The sequence below is a fragment of the Chelonus insularis genome, unplaced genomic scaffold (genome assembly GCF_013357705.1).
Source record: "Chelonus insularis isolate UGA/USDA-ARS -01 unplaced genomic scaffold, ASM1335770v1 contig_128_pilon, whole genome shotgun sequence".
In the NCBI taxonomy this organism is placed as follows: Eukaryota; Metazoa; Arthropoda; class Insecta; order Hymenoptera; family Braconidae; genus Chelonus; species Chelonus insularis.
In genome coordinates, this window is record NW_023276368.1 from 628,901 (window position 1) to 647,148 (window position 18,248).

The window sequence follows — 18,248 nt, forward strand, 5'->3', positions numbered from 1 at the left end:
GTGTGTAGGAGTTATTAAATAACAAGTTTATAAATTAAAATATACATCTAATCGTCTAATGTTATTATTTCCACACTATCTTTTATGTTTTTTTCAGGTTTCTTGGAAGAATTTGTTGATAATAGTGACTCAAATGCTTTAGGCATTGATTCTGAACTTGAAGGAACAGAAGTTGGTGGTATGGCATTCAACGAATGTGATTTATTCTTTGAATATTCAGGCATCACTTTGGTATTTAAATTTTTTGATTGTGGAATTATTTCCAAGTGTGAATGTTGCTGGAGTTGTGATAACATATTTAAAGTTTCAGTCGTTGCATTGGATATTACACTAGAAGCATGAGGTGGTAAACACGATTGCATTGAATCTGCTATTTCTGTTGACAATGTTGGTTTGTTGAATTTAACTGGTGATTTTTTTACATTAGGATAATGTTGATGACGATTATGATGATACTTGATGAGTGAATTTTCAGCACTATCTAAATTACTAACTGGACTTATAGATATTTCACTCAAGTCATTAGATGAAAAGGTAGTATTCATGATTGTTCTAGCTGATGTATTAATATTCGGTAAATTACTTTGATAGGTGTTTGCCAAAGATGAATGACTGTTTAAAGATTTATTATTTGTAATCTTTTGTTTTCTTATACTTTGTTGAGGAGGTTGTATTTGCTGTGATTGTTTTTTCAATTGTAATTTATGTTGCAATGATGTACCAGTATTACTCATACGAGGTATTCCAGCAGGAACTGGTTTAATATTTATGTCAGGATTTTGTAAACCACTAGAAATGGATGAATATAGATTAGCCGTAATACTTGATGGACTAGAGTTTTTTGAGCACGTTAATCTTGAAGAAGAACTATGAATAGGTTCAGTCAAGTTTTTGGCAACACGAATTTGACCAGTAAATTCGGAAGATGTTGATGTTGTTATTGTTGGTGTTGCTCCTGATCCTGTTCCACTAGCCGTTTGTAACATTTGCTTTGTAGGTATTTTATTTGACTGCAATACTGATGGTTTTAACAGCGATACTTGAGTCATTCCAGATTGCGGCATTGTTTTTAAATGATGAATAGCTTTTGTATTAGCTCCAGACATTGAATCAGTAGGATGATTTGACATGTCATGTTTTAAAGATTTATGTGATTTAGATTGACTATTTATCGTAGTAACTGGAGTTATTGAAATATTATGTGGTATTGTATTGCCACTTGAATAAATATTTGCTGCTCTTGATGCTGTAGTTATAGTCGCTGCTGATGTAGTATTACTTAATGCTGCACTCAATGCACCAATAGAAGTACTCGTGTTCGCAGAACTAGCATTGTTACTTGAAACAGCAGTAGCGACACTATTTGTCATATTCTTAGAAATCGATGCAGTATTAGTAATACCTCCTGTAGTTGCGGAAGATGCATTTAAATTTAATGACGATTGAGTTGTCATACTATTCATTTTCTGCATTCCAGAGCTAATATTTGATGATACAATACTATCACTCATTGTTGTATTAGGCAAACTCATGGTAGAATTATTAAAAGAAGACGTTAGAGAATTACTTATTGATGACAAATTATTTTGATAGTGGCGAAAAATATCATGATAATTACCTAAGCTTTTGAGATAGTTAGCTGTTGAAAGAGAATCTAACATATTACTAGCCAGACCTGCTGTGAATAATGTTGATATCATATTTTGATCAATCAGAGGATTTATAAAGTACGGATTAAGTAGTGGTTGATTTCCTGATGCTCCTAAGTAACTATTTGCAAAATTTGTTTTAGCTGCACCAAATTGATTCAAATTATTTGCAGTACTACTTGGTTGTTGATAATTTTGCATAAATTTATTGGTGTTGGGCGGTCTTCCTCTAGGTCGACCAGTTCCTGAAGTTTTATATGAAGTCTTACGATAGTAAGAAGCTTGAGGTGGTGATACATATGATTGACCTTGAATTAAAGGTGTATTTATAGTAGAAGTATTTGTAATAGTAGTTGCCATCGTTGTTACTGGTGTTGTATTAATATCTGTACTACCAAACGAATAAATATTGGTAGAAGTATGGGTAGTAACCGCTGTAGTTATAACAGAAGAATAACTTGGAATATTCGTTCCAAAAGCTGGTAGATTACTAGGTAATGATGTTGATGAATGATGATTATAATGAGAATTTGATTGTGATGCTGCTATTTTATTAGCAAGATTTTGTTGTTGACAAAATCTAACTGCATTATCTAAAATATTTCCTTCCGATGATTTAGAATTTATGTATACTTTATAAGTATCAACGAGTAATGTTGCAAAAGCTTGAACTTCTTTCCCTTGGAAATGCTTTTGTACTTGTTGATAAATTTTATAAACATCTAGAAGAATTCGAGTTCTAGGATCATTTCTAGCAAGAGACATGTTATCATCAAGATTTGGCAATCCCATAGTTTGTACTCGTGTACGTAGAGATTGTAAGCAAAGTGTGTATGCTTGGCGTGATAACTGTTCACGTTCTGAATCTCGAACATATTTTCTAATAAGAAAAAAAATAAATTAATTGTAAATTTTTTTGATTATAAAATATTTACATAAATACACAATAATAACACTTTTTTACTTACTTATCAGGATCTGGAGTTTTACGAAGTTGAATACATAGCTCCATTAAAGTTCGACTATCCTCTGTTTCTTTAAGAACCTGAAGTAATAATGTAATACATCTTGACATGTGTGATGCAAAGCTTCCTGGACGATCGATTTCTTCAACTGGAATTCGCCATACACCCTAGAAAAAAATTAATTATTTTATTTAAATAATCCATTAATAAATTAATACTAGTCTCCAATTTGTTTTGATGATAATTATATAATTTAATCTACTTTCATACATTTTAGTGTCTTGATTAAGGCACAATTAGAGATAAAATCTTTTATTTTACAATGCTATTAAAATTGTAATTGATAGATAAGTGTGAATATCACATAATTTGTAATTCTGACTGTTCTACAATCCAATATATCATTGCATCGACTTTTCTACTGATAAATTTTAATGTGTATAATACAATACAGATATATCTATATGCATATATAGAGTGTACAGCTTAATAGTTTTCAGTAATCATGTGGTTCAAAAAAGTTGTCATTGTTTCATTTTTTATTTTATCATTAACAGTAATTGGGTAAGTTCTTAAATCTATATAATTAATATTTAATTTTTAAATGAAAATAATCACTCTAAAAGACTTAGAAATACCTAATTTTATCATTCTAATATCGAAAAAAATTATATTCAATAATCTAAATTAATTGTGATGATTATATAATTTCTTATTCCATCGGTATTTGGCTTTTATAAAATAAAATTTATTTACAGTTATGTACTTATTTATTATTTATTAATTCGCAATAAATATATCTATAATAGTAGTATCACGAATGGATTAGAGAAATTAATAATTGATACTGATGCCGGAATTGATGATGCAGTAGCCATTTTTTTACTATTATCAGCCCTAGCTAAAAATAACTCTAATAGTGAGATTGTTGCAATTACTTGTGTTTACGGAAACACAGAAGAACAAAATGTTGAAAAAAATGTACTCAGGATACTTTCTACTGTCAATGCTTCACATGTAAGTTTGTTTATAATTATTAAAGATTTTAATATATTTAATTAATCATCAACTATCTAGATTCCAGTGTATGGTGGAGCAAGGAAACCCATCATAGAACATTACAGCAATGACAATTACTTTGGCCAAGATGGACTAGGTGATGTTTTTTATGAGGATATCATTCCGAATAAAATTAACAGTTCAGTTCATGCTGCTTTAGCACTTGTAAATTTAGCGAAACAATATAATGGTAGTTTGAGCATTCTAGTACTTGGTCCATTAACAAATATCGCTATTGCAACAATGTTGGATCCTCATTTTGCAAATAATGTTAAAAAATTTTATATTATGGGAGGTAGTGTGTCTGGTGTTGGAAATAAAGCACCAGGTGTTGAATTTAATTTTGGTTGTGATCCTGATAGTGTATGGATTGCATTGAATGCAATAAAAGATAAACCAAGTATTTTATTCCCTTGGGAAACGACCATTAATTCTGTGATATTGATGGTAAGTAATTAATTAAAAAATTTCGTTGCACATTTTATGTAATTTTAATTCATTAGGATTGGAGAATGAATGTGCTTGGATCAAAGAATAATTCAAAAATAATAAACTTTCTGAATAAGGCTGAACAAAATCTAAACAGAACACAAAATGTTTGGCAACCAGCAGATGCCATGATCGCAGCTGTTGTACTGTGGCCCGACTTGATAGATAAAATACTGTTAACTAACGTTAATCCAATAATTGACGGTAAAGCAAGAGGTTCACTTTTAGTAGATTACTCTAATTTAACTAGTACAACACCAAACATAGAAATAATCCAGGAATTCAATGTTGAGAAATTCAAAAATATTCTAATAACATATTTTTCGTAATCTTTTTTTGTACTACAGCTAATAAAAAGTCAACTGTCTTTAAATTATTTTTAAAATAAACAGAGAATGCATAAGATATTCTTGCTAAATGTTCAATTTACTTACATTAAAAAAGTTGGTACTTTTACGATCGGCAAACAGTCCTTGAAAGTTTAATCCAGTATAATATTGACACTTGTAAGTTCCCAACAATAGATCACGACATTTGGCATTATCTTTACTTGATTTATGATTGAAATAAAAATGGCACAGCCGATAAATTGATTTATAATGCTCAGGAAAACGTAAAACACATTGTTCTAAACCAGCAAGACAATATGATATTAATCTAGCTACTTCTTCCTCTGTCGCATCATCTTCTTCATCATCGACTTTTTCTATTGTAAAAACAATAAATATAATCAATTAATTAATTATATAATAAATATAAAAAAGATAATCAAGACTACATTTTATTTACCCTTTTCATTAGTTTGATTTTGAATTTTTTTCTTATCATTATCACTTTCGCCGGATTCACTGTCACTGTCTGCACTGGAGCTATCGGTATCAGAACTATCCTCACTGCTACTAGACTCATCACTACTGCTGAAACTAGAATTGTTTGTGTCATTAGTTGTTGTTGTTAATGTTGTTGTGGTACTTTCTTGTGAACCACGACGACTCATTGTTGCATCATCTTTCACAGTATTTACTTGTGTCTTTTTTTTATCAAATACATACTTATCATCTTTCACGTGCTTGTCTCTATTATTAGTTGAATAAGCAGCTGATTTATCTGCTTGTTCATCAATAATGTGTACATCTTGATTACTGTTCAACACTTTCTGCTTATCACTGATTAATTGGATTTCATGATCATCTAACAATAATTGTTCATCTTTATTACCTAAACTAGCCTTATTAATATATTCATTATTCTCTTCATTTTCATCACTTGAAATTATCATACACTGTTCGTTATTTATTTGCTCTTCATCATTCTGCTTTGGATTAACTATTTTACAAACATTTGAAATTAAATCATCAATAAAACTTAGTACATCTTGCATTACTTCAATATGCGAGACATTACCAAGTTTTATCCTTTTTGGATAATCATCAGATGGTGAATTTTCATTCAACGGTCTTGTTCTTTTCTTGTTGCTATTAATATTATCACTTTTAGATTTATTTAAATCTGTATTTTTATTATTACTATTAGATGAAGCAATAACAATAATATCATCGCCAAGGTTTTGATTTTGTGGTTGTTGTATTTTATTATCTGATATTGTTAATTTTTTGGACGAATTAGCATCATTGAGTTGATTTTTAAAATTTTTATTTTCGTTATTGGATAAAATTTTATCTTGATACGTTTTCGTCATTGCTATTGACCCTACATCTGACACAATTTCATCTCGATATTTATTTTTACTTAATTTCGATTGAAATTGCATAAAAGGTCCATTAGCACAGTCTAATAAATACTTAAGAAATAGTAGAGCCAATGATTTTTTTAAAGGTTTACCATCATGTTGTTCAAAATATTTTAAAATACTCGCATGTATGCGATAATGAACTTCAAGTGCTTCAATAGACAAATAGTGTGCATTTTTATGACTTATTTTTTTAGGATAATGAGCATTATTTTTATGTAATAATTCACTAGCTGTAGCATAATGTTGTAGAAAAACAGTAGGATTACTATTTTTTTTCTCAGCTATTTTTGCAAGCATATAATAAAACAACCATCGTTCATCAAGCATATCAGGAGTGTCATCAATATTTGCAAGATATATACGATTTGCTGATACAAAACAATTAGCTGCAATTTCAAGAGTTTGTTCTTTTCTTGTTTCTAAAATAGAAAATTTTTCCATCGAGAGAGTATCTGATTCTTGTTTTAACAATCGTGAACAAAATGAATGTACCATATAAACGAAATTACCATATTCAATCCAAATAACACTATGACCAGGTTTAAGTTCAACAGCACGTTGATAACAACATTGTGCTACTTTAGCTTGATACAACAATTTCATTGCATCTGTGATTGGTTTACAATTATTTAAAGAAGATCCAATTAATGTACTAACAGACATTGCTAAAGCTGCCCACGAATTAACAGCATTTGGGTGTAAACAAACATCCATAGTATAATATTTAGTTGCAGATGACCAATTATTATTTTTAAATGAATAATCACCAAGGAGATAGTAAAGTGTTTCTACTTGATACGGCAATGGTTTGGCAACTGTTGGTGCTTCTTCTATATCACCAACAATATATCCTGTTATTTGTTCTATCATTCCACTAGGATCATGCTCTGGAGGTACTAATGAATTTATTTTCTTAAATAATATTTTAATATCTGCTGTGATTGACATTGGTTTTGGTGTATCAAATTCTGGTAATATATCAGGTTTATAATATTCAAATAATAATTGAGCAATATCCCAAGTTAATGGAATTTGTGGAACTCCATGTTCTTCTAAATGTTTTGGTCTTGTTTTATTAGTTCTATTTGGATGGCCATATAAACACCAAAATATTTGCTCTAAATGCTTATTTATTTTTTCACGTATCCTAGTGAAGCGTGTACTAACCATACAAGGTATTACAGTTTTAATTGTGAATAATAATAATTTAGCTTCATCAATGCAACACCAAGAATGGCGACCTAAAAAATCGTGACCAATAAATAAAATCATCATTGGTGCTGGTATATCATTATTATCTTTATCTGTATTAGATTCAACAGTAGTTGTTGAAGAATCTAAATCTGACTCATAAGCAACTCCATTTTCTACATTTTCAGTTGAATTTTCATTAAAAATTGGTGTTGACGATAGAGGCGGTTTTTGTTTTATTTTTTTTGATAAATGTTTTTTATTTTTATACTTTTGTGCATTACGTGAACGAACAGCACGCTCTTTATCATCTTGATATTGAAGAATATGATGTAATATTATCCATGGTGTAACTGTTTCCAGTGGCATTTCAATAGTATTTTCCGGTACATCTAATTGATGACAAATTATTTGAATTAATGTTTGTACTAATCGTGATATTCTTGAATCAGGCAAATATCTCGATACTGATGTACCAGTCATTCCGACACATAATTCTAATTTTTCTAAACAATTTAAAATACTTGAGGACCACTTTTTCTTATCAATTACATCGCAGGAAGAATTATTACTATAATTATTACTATAATATTGCCATGATTCATAAAGGCAAATTTCACTCCATGAATAGCATTCTTCATATTGTTCTAGCTGCCATAAACTTTCAAGTAGCATGGAAAACTGTTTTGTACGATCAATATTATTTAATTTCATATTATTTAAAAATAATGTTGTTTGCATTTCATTATCATTTTGTTGTTTATTAGCTGATTTACTAAATTTGAATGTATCCTTAAGAATTAGAGATAATTCATAAAACTTTTTCTCTTCATAAAGCTTTTCAACTTGTCCAAGTTTTTCACTTCTTTCTATCGACATCAATCTCTTTTTAACAATTGGCAATGTTATTTGAGAATTATATTTACAATGAGGTAATTTAATTGATAACTCATGTGATGATTCATCTTGATATTTTTCCATAAAATCAATCAATAATTCCAAAGTTTTAATTACCATTTTAATTTCACCTTGACACAAAAATATGTTTGCTTTAACCCACAAAACACGTAATAAATATAATAAATTATCAATACTATTCGATAAATTTTCGTCATCATAATAAATACTAGAAAAAATAATGTAACCAAGTTCTTCTGTAGGTAGCCCAATACCAAATTTATCTATTGTTGAATTTACTAAAATATCTGATTTACTATCTAACCATTTATCAGTATAAAGTTCAATGAATAATAATGTCATTTCTGCGTCATAATTTAAAATAGCATCTTCTTTGTGACTATCTGTGCCATCAATATTACAGAATAAAATATCATTATTGTGAGGAATGTGTTTCCTTGTAAATATATATAATCTTTGATACACATCAGTTAATTTATTGGGCCAATCGTGATTCCATTTAGTGGATAATAATTCGGTCATTTTACCAATAATTACCATAATATTGCTTTTACCACTATGTTCATTTATAAAAGACATAACTTGCTTTTTTTCTTTATCTGTACCAAAGTATTGTGTTTCATTTTGTCCATCAATATTTTTTGTCACATCATTTCCATCATGACTACCTTTCACTCCATTATTCTTATTTTTAAAATCATTATTAAAATTATTACTATTATTATTACTACCATCATCAATATTATCATCATTTCCATTTATATTACCATCATTTGAAAGATTGTTATCAGTATGATTGTTTTCTTGACTAGCAAATAATTGGTAAAGATCCATCGTATCCATGGAATCATCAACATGCTTTGATGGATCATCTCGAATTATTTTAGCAGTATCTGGTAATAAATTTTGTGGAAATAATCTTCTCATTATTTCTTCCAGCTGTATATCTTCTCGTTCCATTTCACGTTTATTCGAACCTCGAACACGTGCTGATCTTCTCATACTACTACTACTCCAAGCCCATTGTTGTAAAAAGCATAATGAACTTCTACGTCTTTTTTTCACTTTTTGTTGCCCATCTTTATGAACTTTGATTGCATCATCAGTTGATTTAGTAGTAGTTGTTGTTGTAGCTGCTGCAGTAACTGCTGTAGTAGTAGTAACATTATTTACATTATCATCAATTAAAATATTCTGACGTGGATTATTTTCAATATTATCATTATCAGTATCACTTATTTTGATAATATCATCATTGTTAATATCATCATCATCATCGTCATCTTCATCTTCATCATCATCATCATCATCATCACCATCATTTCCATTATCATCTTCATCATCATTATTATTGTTATCATCATCATCATTTTCTTCATCATCATCGATACTGGTTTCTGCCTTAAATTTTTCGAATGTTTCATCATTTTTATTGACTTTATTGTCTATTATATCAGTCATTTTATCAATAAATGTACGGCATTCATCACCTGACAATTTAATTATCTCAGAATCATTTTCCATCAATTTACTTCGTTCATTGTTGATACCATTACTATTACTACTGCTATTACTTGAACTACTACTATTACTGCTGCTACAACTACTACTGCTATCATTATTATTACTATTATGCATAGAAATATTATTATTGTTACTGTTATTAATATTTTCACTCAGTTTATTTTCCAATTGACCAAAATCTTCTAATTCAAATGAATCAATTTTTAATGGATCTTCAATTTCTATGATACGCACTTCTGATGAATTTGATTCATTATCATTATTTACATCAATGTCCATTTGATGTGCAGGACTTGATTTATTATTTTCTTGAATTTGTTCTAAATAAGATTGATCAGTTTTTGATAAATTATTCATGTGATTATTTCCGATTCCTTCTTTCAAGTTTTCACTATTAACATTGACTACATTTTCAATTTCTACATCACTATTTGCAATCATCATTTCATCATTCTCCTTACTTGTATCTAGATTAACTATTGTATTTTCAATAGTCTTCTCAACTTTAATTTCTTTATCTAATGGAGTTGGATTTAATTTTTTATCATCAGTTTTATCCATTTCTAAATGAATTTTACTGACAAAATTAAAATTATTTATCACAATATATTCGTACATATTTATCAAAGATTCTCCCAACTCTAGCCATGTGTAATTTTTTAATGGTACATTTACAGTAAGATCAGGCAATGATTTATGAAGAAATTCAGATTTACAAATATCTATCCATTTATCAGCTATTTCTTGTGCTTCAGCTAATAATTCATTACCTAAGATTCTATCAAAATCAGTCATTAATGGCGGATCTAACGTCCAATCTACATTAAAAAGTTTATAACTTTCCTCAAAATGTGGAATTTTTTTGAATATATCCTCTCGAAATATTAATCCTTTGATGTAAGTAGGATCACGTTCTAACGCTATAGATATATATAATAAACAATTCATATAATCCGGAATAGCGTACATTACTGTGATAATATTATCTAATGAAGGCCAATGATTAGAATTACAATTGAGAGCTTGTTTAAATGCAGAGCAAGCAAATTCTAAATTGAGAGTTTTCATAGAAAGCACACCCATCGTATACCACAGCATAACATCTGAATCATCAAGATTTGCTGCTTCCCAATAATTATCTATTGCGGCTTCATAATTACCCATTTTTCGGTAAATACTTCCAATATTTTTGTAACAGCAATATTTCAATGATAACATTGGTCTTGTTCTGCCATCTGGTACTAATGGTTTTTCAACTTGATCTAATAATTCTGTTTCAACAAGATCTTTAAGAATGTTAAGAGCATCATTTAATTGGTTTTCTTTTAATAATTGTAAGGCTTTGTTATATTCTGTTAAAGCTAATTGTTCCTGAAAGAAAAAAATCAATTATGTAAATCAATAATAAAATATAATTAACATAAATTAAAATAATATATTTACTTGTGCTTCTTTTGTAATTGATGAGGTATTTTCTTCCTCACTTTCTTCATGTGATTCTTCATTTAAAGCAGATATTTTCATCATTTTTATAACCTTAGTTCGGATAAAATAATATTTACATCAATATGGATACAGCTGAAATAAAAATCATCGTTGAGAAACGTTTTCTCGGAATATCATCCATTAAATATTAATTTATATTTCTATTATCCGTAAGTAATTAAACAAAAACATAAATAATAACTATGAAATATTTAAGGTTATTGATTATCATTATAAATGCCATAAATAAAATGTAAAGTTGGTTATTACTTACACATTGATTATCAAAATATAAAAAATTGTTTATTTAGTCACATTGTTTTTAAAGTCGATTAAACATATACAGTAGAAACTTACAAACAACTATTATGATTAATACGTATAAAAATGGTCCTTTGATTAAAAAAATATGCTAAATGAATAAAAAAATACGAATATACATAACTACATATGCACTACTTTGACGTATAGTTTATATTGGCAACACAACATATTATAGCAAATTTATGTAAGTAATCGCAACATTTCGTCCAGCCCATCACATTCTAGCTACAATGGAATTATAAAGTGTTCACACCGGAATGTATGCGAAAAATATCCCCACTTTGATTAGATAGTTTTGTTGATGTTTACACACACATATATACCTCTCCTTTCTATTTTATACGTGTATACATCATTGTGCTACTCTCTGGCATTATTCATGCTACGCCTAACCTTTTACCATCTGAGTTGTTCACATGTAACTCCATGTATTGAAGACGCCAAGTATATAAGTGAAATATATATATAGATGTTGTATGTATGACTGTATATACATGTATATACATACTAATATGACCAATAAATAGTGTGGTACATACAATCAAATTTGGTGTGTTATTTCAGTTCCTCTTATTGGAGTCTCACAATGACGATTTTTCTGGATTTAATGTGAGTATTGGAACGTTAATGGTTAAACTAGAAAATAATAACTAATTGTCACTTGTTAATTATTGATTGGACATCGTATTATTAGAGAAATGGTCACGAGTCCGATAAAATTTTTATTCTAATTATTAGTTACTATCTCTATTTCTCTATTCAACACTCATTTTGATCTAACTTCGCCATGCCGGTTTATCAAATCTAATATTCGTTATTAATTACGAACAAATTTATTTTTTTTTCTACGTTAAATTTCATGTAATATTTATTATTGTGTCATTATTTTGTCAATTTTTATATAAAATATCAAAGTTTTTTTGACAACAATGTATTAACACATATTGAAAATTAATCACGCACACATATACGTATAGAGAATAATTATTTTAAAATTTTGTCTCTAATATTGCTATTATTGATTCATAAAATCTATTTTGTACTATTTATAATAAATAATATATTGTTATCCCCATTAATATACATATAAAAACAGCATAAAGTTTTTTTTTTATCTTGTCCTCTTTTATTATAAGTAATTTTATCTTTTTTCTTTCTTCCTTACTTAATAGCTATTAAAAAATTCTAATAATAGATAGAAATTTTTATATATATAGAATGTAAGTACATAAAACTTATTTTTTTTTATAGATTTCAAGTTAAACGAAAAGTTCCTAAAAATTTGACGTCAAAATAAAAGGACATTTGGTGAATTAATAATATTAAATTAATTGGCAAAATAAACTGCAAAAATAAAGTATTGATTAATAATTAAAATAAAGATTCAAAAAAGAATCATAAATAAAGAAATCAAAGTTTAAACAAAGATAAAGAAAAATAAGAATAAATATATCTTTGAATTGAATTACAATTAATTGTAATCATGGGGATACAAGATTTACAAACATTCTTGGATAGTAATTGTGTACCTGGTGGTACAGTACCCGTAGATTTGTTAAAAATAGCCCGTCAATTAATGCAAAGACAACAACGTAATCGTATGAATAAGCTTCAAGCACCATTGCATCCATCAGCAATATTACGACTCGTCTTAGATGGTGAATGTTGTCTTGATAGACTCTATGGCGGATATTTTTCAGGTATGTATTTTCATTAGATATGAAACTTTAAAATTTATAAAATTAAATTTTCATCTTATAAATTTTTTTCATTACAGATTGGGCATGTGGTGGACAATGGAATCGCATGCTCCAGTTTCTTGCAATTCTTATCCAAGCAATCGAATTATCGGGAGTTGAATTAGTAGTTTTTTTCAATGGTTGTAATGAATTACCCCGTCGATCGGAATGGATTCATCAACAATTAGAAACTCGCTTGAAAGTGAATAATGTAAGAAAATACACCCATACAATATTTTCTAATGAATAAAACAACCTTATAAAAAGAAATTTTTTAATAGGTTTTGAAGCATATCACAACGAAAGGAACACCACCACCAAAAATTTGGTGGACTCCTCCAGCTTGTTTACGAACAAGTCTACGAATGGCTTTACGTCATTTAAAAATATCTGTGGTATGTAGGGAGAAAATAAATATTTAACTAAATGTCATATGCTATTAATTCTATTAAGAATTGAAATAATTGATACAAATATATATGAATAGATGTGTAGTATGGACGATCATCATCAAGAAGTGATCGCCTACTGTCGTGAAAATAATTTTCATGGTCTTATTGCCGATGATGGTGAATATGCAGCATTTGATCCACCTCGATATTTTTCTTCAGAACAACTAAAGTTAACATATAAAGGATCATTAGATACAAAGGAATATATTATAAGTGAAGTCGTAAAATCTCTGGGAATAACTCATGATAAAATGCCTGTATTTGCTGCTCTGTTAGGGAATTTCATTCTTAATGAACAAGATTTATCTGACTTTTATAAAAAATTGAATATCAATATTACTGGTCCAAATAAGACAAATATTGATCATTCTATTAAATTAATAGCTGAGTTTGTTAAAGATCTTCCATCAATTGAAAAAGATGTCGTTGCTCAGAAGGTATTTGGTTCGTTGTCAGATTCTCGGTGTTCAAAGTTTCATCAATCCGTCCAATATTATATAAACGGCACTAAAGAAGGATTTTTGCACTATAAAACTATCAAACCACAGAAAGGTACATACTTATTCCTTTTCTTAAATTAACATAATATTTATACAGATATTTTACAGGTCATAAAGCTGAAGCCAAGCCGTCTACATCTGAACAGAATTCAATAGATACCACAGCAACAACAACAACTACAGAAGAAGACTGTTGTAATCTAGGATCATCTCGATTTGCATCAGAAACAGCAGAAAGTGAAAGAGAAAGCTTGAATGCGTACAATCAAGCTACCGCAAATGCTAAAGCTTCACCACAAATTGTCATTGAACCACCTGGAATGCAGTTGCCTAAGGATTCAGAAAGTGTCCAAGCTGAGCAAGGACAAAATAATGGTCATACAACACAAACATCACCTACTGTTAATGGTTCGCATAATCTAACGATAAGCTCATCAAGCTCCAGCAGTAGTTCCTCAGCTGCTTCACCATCCCATGCAACAGTCCTTGATTCAGTAAAATTAACTGAAAAGTCCATCAGTATTCCAACGACAGTACCTGAAGTCATGCGAACGGCATCTGAACGTCATCAAAAAGGTTTAATGTCACCTTATATCTATCAAATTCTCACTAATGGAGAAATAAAATTACCAGTACTGTTAGAAGACGAAAATCATAGAGAATTTCCCTCAATACATCTTATTTATCGACCAATAAGACAAATGGTTTATGCTATTGTATTTAATTTACATCATCAAATATTTATGGCTACAAAAAATCGTGAAAAAACAGGTAGATATATTCATTTATTTATTTATCATAATAACAAAACAAAATAATTCATTTGTTAATAAATATATATATATATATATATATTGAATGTTAGATAACGAACGTACTGAGGTGCCTGATATTATAATTAAGGAATGGATATGGTCTAAAGGAAATCCTTATTTAAATCCTGAATATGTAAAAGCTGAACCAGTAGGCTGGGGTGTGCCTACAATACAACGTTTATGGTTTGGGTAAGTTAATAATTTATCTAGCAATTTTTTATAATTAATTTAATGTTATCCAAATTTTTTTAGAACTAGTATTGAAGATAAACGTCGTCGATTACGTGGATTTTTAACATGTATGAAATCTGATACATCACTTATGTTGAATATATCGTATGTTCCTCAACATTTACTTGTGATGGCTTGTGTTTTAAGGTACTTCTTCTAATAAATCTAAATAATTCTTTCTCTTTTTATTACATTCAAATAATTTCATCAATTATTTTTTTGCAGATACATTATGTCTTTCTCAGATAAAATAAAAATATTACGTCGCCAAGAATTAGATGCTTTTATTGTTCAAGCATTTTCACCAGATTTAATGAATCCTCAATACCTTCAAGATCTTCAGGTAATTTTTTTTTACAGTATATCATACATAATAAATGTATATAAATGTAAAGAAAAATAATCTTTCCATTTTTACACACAATGTAGCTTCCTTTAGTTACATTCCGAGGTGTTCAACTTGCTTCATTATTTATGGCCGGGGTGGAAAGTGCGCTTTTAGCTAATGATGCTTGTGGTGCACCAATTCCATGGTTAATGTGTTGCCCTTGGCTATATTTCGATGGTAAATTATTTAATCATACCCTAGCTCGAGCGATAGTTGCCAAGAATTTATTAGAATTATGTGGAGGACACATAGAACGAGTTGTAAAAGTTGAAAGAATGCGAAAAGCAATTCTTGAAGGATTAACGCCTGTATTCGCACGACCTCCTCAACCACCACCACCACCGCCACCTCCTCCACCACCACCGCCATTGACTACCAGTAATTAAATTTATTTAATAATACTTTCTTTATTTATATTTAATATAAAAAAATACTTAATACTTAATTTTATCATAGGTTTTCGAGCATTATCATTTACACCGAACGGTTTTCCAGTTAGCTGTACAATCAGTGATAATCAATCCCGTTCACGTATTGCTCGAACAAGTACTAATATTCCTCAACGAGAAATAATTCGTAGACCGATGCCATCACGTGGAGGACAATTAGAAATTGCTGGTGTCGTAGTTGGCCAATGGGGAGCTAATTATGGTCAGCCAGGAAGAATTCCACAGCCTTTACCGAGTCATTTACGAGGACGACTTCCACCACAGGTAATTTAATTTCAACTATACATATAAAATTATTCATTTATCATGTATTTACTCATTATATTATACTTGTTTATCATGGAGCATCAGATTTTACGTACATTGGTAAGAAAATTAATTGGTTGAATTTCATATACATTTAATGACTTCTATATGTTACATTTTATTATGAATAATGATAGTGATAAAATTAATTGATATTTTAGATACCATTTCCACGTTTAAATGCTCGAATGTTCCAAACTCGTGGAGGAACTAATTCAAATTTGTTAGCTTCTCGAGGAAAAAAGACTCAAATGAAGGTTAATAATTTTAATAATATAAAATAATTATTCCTCATGTAATTTGATAATCATAATAATAATTATTTACAGCCAATGAGTAAGAAAAAATCAACAGTTAAAAAGAATTCAGACAATGACGCTAAAAAAGATTCTAAAAGTAATCGTGACACCGGACTTGATACAGAATGTAATGCTGAAGCGTTCTCGTAAGTATTGTTACTGATTCAATATAATACTTAATTTTTATTTAATTATGAAATTTTATTTTATATTATGTTTATTCAGTAAATTGATGGTGAAAGATATCAATACCAAAGAAATATCAGCGGAATTGAATTATCAATCTGATAGTAAAACTATTGATAAAAAAAAACATACTGGTAAAGCTGTAGAAAAAGGTCAAGGCGATGCATCATTCAGTGTATCCCAAGCAATAAATGATAATTAAGAAATTTTTTTATTAAATCAATCTATTCAATTTTGAGAATACCTATGATATTGATAGATAACAGATAATTAGTATGAGTGTAACAGAAACGTCTAAGCAGCCAGTATAAACACACTGAGTATGTTTGTCGAACAGTTGTGTGCTTTTAGGAAATACTGGAAATTATAAAAATTATTTCATTTCCATATTTTTTGGTTTTATTTTATTGATTGTGTATATCCTGACTAAAATATAATATTTTCTATGTTATTTCTATTTTTGTAAAATGCTTGTTTTGGTTAATTGATTTATTATGTTATTTGTTTCATTTTCATTATAAATGAAAATGTATTCAATTATTATGTATTATTAATATAAAAAAATTTTTCTATCTAAATCATGATAAATATTATTTAAATATTTATTAATCAGTACATCCTAGCTCGATATGCGTACTAAATAAATTTTGATGGGGCCAACAACAGTTAATAATCATTTATTAAAGCTGCATAAATATAAAAATAAAAAATTTTAACAAGTTATTATAAAATTAATTATAATAAATTAGTAAAAAGGTAATACTGTATCGTATCCTCACTGCCAATATACTATCCTATTTATAGCATTAGTAAAAAAAAGACTAAAAAGAAAATAAGAAAGATGAAAAATAAAAAAATATTATATATATATATTAATAACAGATATACTATATTAATAATAAAAATTTTTAAATCTCGGTAATTGTGTACATCAGAGTTATAATAAATAAAAAAAAAAAAAACGTCAAGTGTAAATTTGACTGATAAGTGTGTATGCATTTAAAAACATTTTTTGTGACGACATGTAGACAGTTGTTATTAATATTTAATTATCATTGAAAAATAAATTAAAATTGGACAAATTAAACTAATTTCTTCAGGATAATATAATGTATATTTTCCAGCATTATATAAAATGCTTATTTTACACAGTTTGAATATAAGTTGTCTCGTATTTTTATAAATATAAATATATACACATGTACACTTCCATGTGATAATAAAGTATTGTAATATTATATTAATTATATTAATATAATACAATAAATATAAATATTAATAATATTATGTATAAAATAGCGAGACATCAAATATACAAACGACATTATTAATGTAAAGAGACTGATGCTTTTCATACACGTAGAATTTATATTATATGTGCATAATTATCATATCGGTAACTTATTACCCATATAAACATTTTTTAAAATAAGTTCACGGATATGAATAACATAGAGAGCTATAAGAATCATTGAAATGAGATATGATGTTAGGATTGCAAATGCTATTATTAATTGTAGAATTGT

General features: G+C 28.4%; 3 protein-coding genes across 5 annotated transcripts; 2 read left to right on the forward strand and 1 right to left on the reverse strand.

The window, feature by feature from the left end:
- Window positions 1-12: 12 nt before the first annotated feature.
- Window positions 13-11,563, reverse strand: LOC118069183 (uncharacterized). 2 transcript variants are annotated; one of them, XM_035087131.1, is made up of 7 exons: window positions 11,308-11,563; window positions 10,992-11,126; window positions 5,215-10,919; window positions 4,952-5,085; window positions 4,597-4,868; window positions 2,618-2,781; window positions 13-2,529 (listed from the first exon to the last, which is right to left on the reverse strand). In XM_035087131.1, the coding sequence occupies exons 2-7, from the start codon at window positions 11,073-11,075 to the stop codon at window positions 48-50; spliced, it is 8,841 nt and encodes a 2,946-aa protein (XP_034943022.1). In that variant the 5' UTR covers window positions 11,076-11,126; window positions 11,308-11,563; the 3' UTR covers window positions 13-47. The 2 variants fall into 2 exon arrangements, with proteins under 2 accessions (XP_034943022.1, XP_034943013.1); XM_035087122.1 differs by having other exon boundaries at window positions 4,952-10,919.
- On the forward strand, window positions 3,026-4,620 carry LOC118069201 (probable uridine nucleosidase 1). Of its 2 annotated transcripts, none has more exons than XM_035087167.1 (4): window positions 3,026-3,178; window positions 3,424-3,631; window positions 3,692-4,120; window positions 4,177-4,620. In XM_035087167.1, exons 1-4 carry the CDS (start codon window positions 3,120-3,122, stop codon window positions 4,489-4,491), a joined length of 1,011 nt encoding a protein of 336 aa, XP_034943058.1. In that variant the 5' UTR covers window positions 3,026-3,119; the 3' UTR covers window positions 4,492-4,620. The 2 variants fall into 2 exon arrangements, with proteins under 2 accessions (XP_034943058.1, XP_034943048.1); XM_035087157.1 differs by having other exon boundaries at window positions 3,105-3,178; window positions 3,373-3,631.
- A 289-nt stretch (window positions 11,564-11,852) lies between the features above and the next one.
- On the forward strand, window positions 11,853-17,111 carry LOC118069194 (constitutive coactivator of PPAR-gamma-like protein 1 homolog). Its single transcript, XM_035087145.1, has 14 exons — window positions 11,853-11,966; window positions 12,609-13,057; window positions 13,135-13,307; window positions 13,378-13,491; window positions 13,584-14,100; window positions 14,157-14,819; window positions 14,914-15,052; window positions 15,116-15,241; window positions 15,320-15,437; window positions 15,524-15,860; window positions 15,939-16,195; window positions 16,399-16,494; window positions 16,567-16,682; window positions 16,762-17,111. The coding sequence occupies exons 2-14, from the start codon at window positions 12,841-12,843 to the stop codon at window positions 16,922-16,924; spliced, it is 3,036 nt and encodes a 1,011-aa protein (XP_034943036.1). The 5' UTR covers window positions 11,853-11,966; window positions 12,609-12,840; the 3' UTR covers window positions 16,925-17,111.
- Window positions 17,112-18,248: the final 1,137 nt, after the last annotated feature.

Excerpts from the sequence above, each read along its gene's own strand:
- LOC118069201 (XM_035087157.1), top strand. The coding sequence starts at position 3,120 with ATGTGGTTCAAAAAAGTTGTCATTGTTTCATTTTTTATTTTATCATTA. Across the intron at positions 3,632-3,691 it reads CTACTGTCAATGCTTCACAT|ATTCCAGTGTATGGTGGAGC; the intron begins GTAAGTTTGTTT and ends TCAACTATCTAG. Across the intron at positions 4,121-4,176 it reads TTAATTCTGTGATATTGATG|GATTGGAGAATGAATGTGCT; the intron begins GTAAGTAATTAA and ends TTAATTCATTAG.
- LOC118069183 (XM_035087122.1), bottom strand. The coding sequence starts at position 11,075 with ATGATGAAAATATCTGCTTTAAATGAAGAATCACATGAAGAAAGTGAG. Across the intron at positions 4,869-4,951 it reads AAATCAAACTAATGAAAAGG|AAAAAGTCGATGATGAAGAA; the intron begins GTAAATAAAATG and ends TTTTTACAATAG. Across the intron at positions 2,530-2,617 it reads AAAACTCCAGATCCTGATAA|AAAATATGTTCGAGATTCAG; the intron begins GTAAGTAAAAAA and ends TTTTCTTATTAG.
- LOC118069194 (XM_035087145.1), top strand. The coding sequence starts at position 12,841 with ATGGGGATACAAGATTTACAAACATTCTTGGATAGTAATTGTGTACCT. Across the intron at positions 15,861-15,938 it reads ACCACCGCCATTGACTACCA|GTTTTCGAGCATTATCATTT; the intron begins GTAATTAAATTT and ends ATTTTATCATAG. Across the intron at positions 16,683-16,761 it reads TGTAATGCTGAAGCGTTCTC|TAAATTGATGGTGAAAGATA; the intron begins GTAAGTATTGTT and ends ATGTTTATTCAG.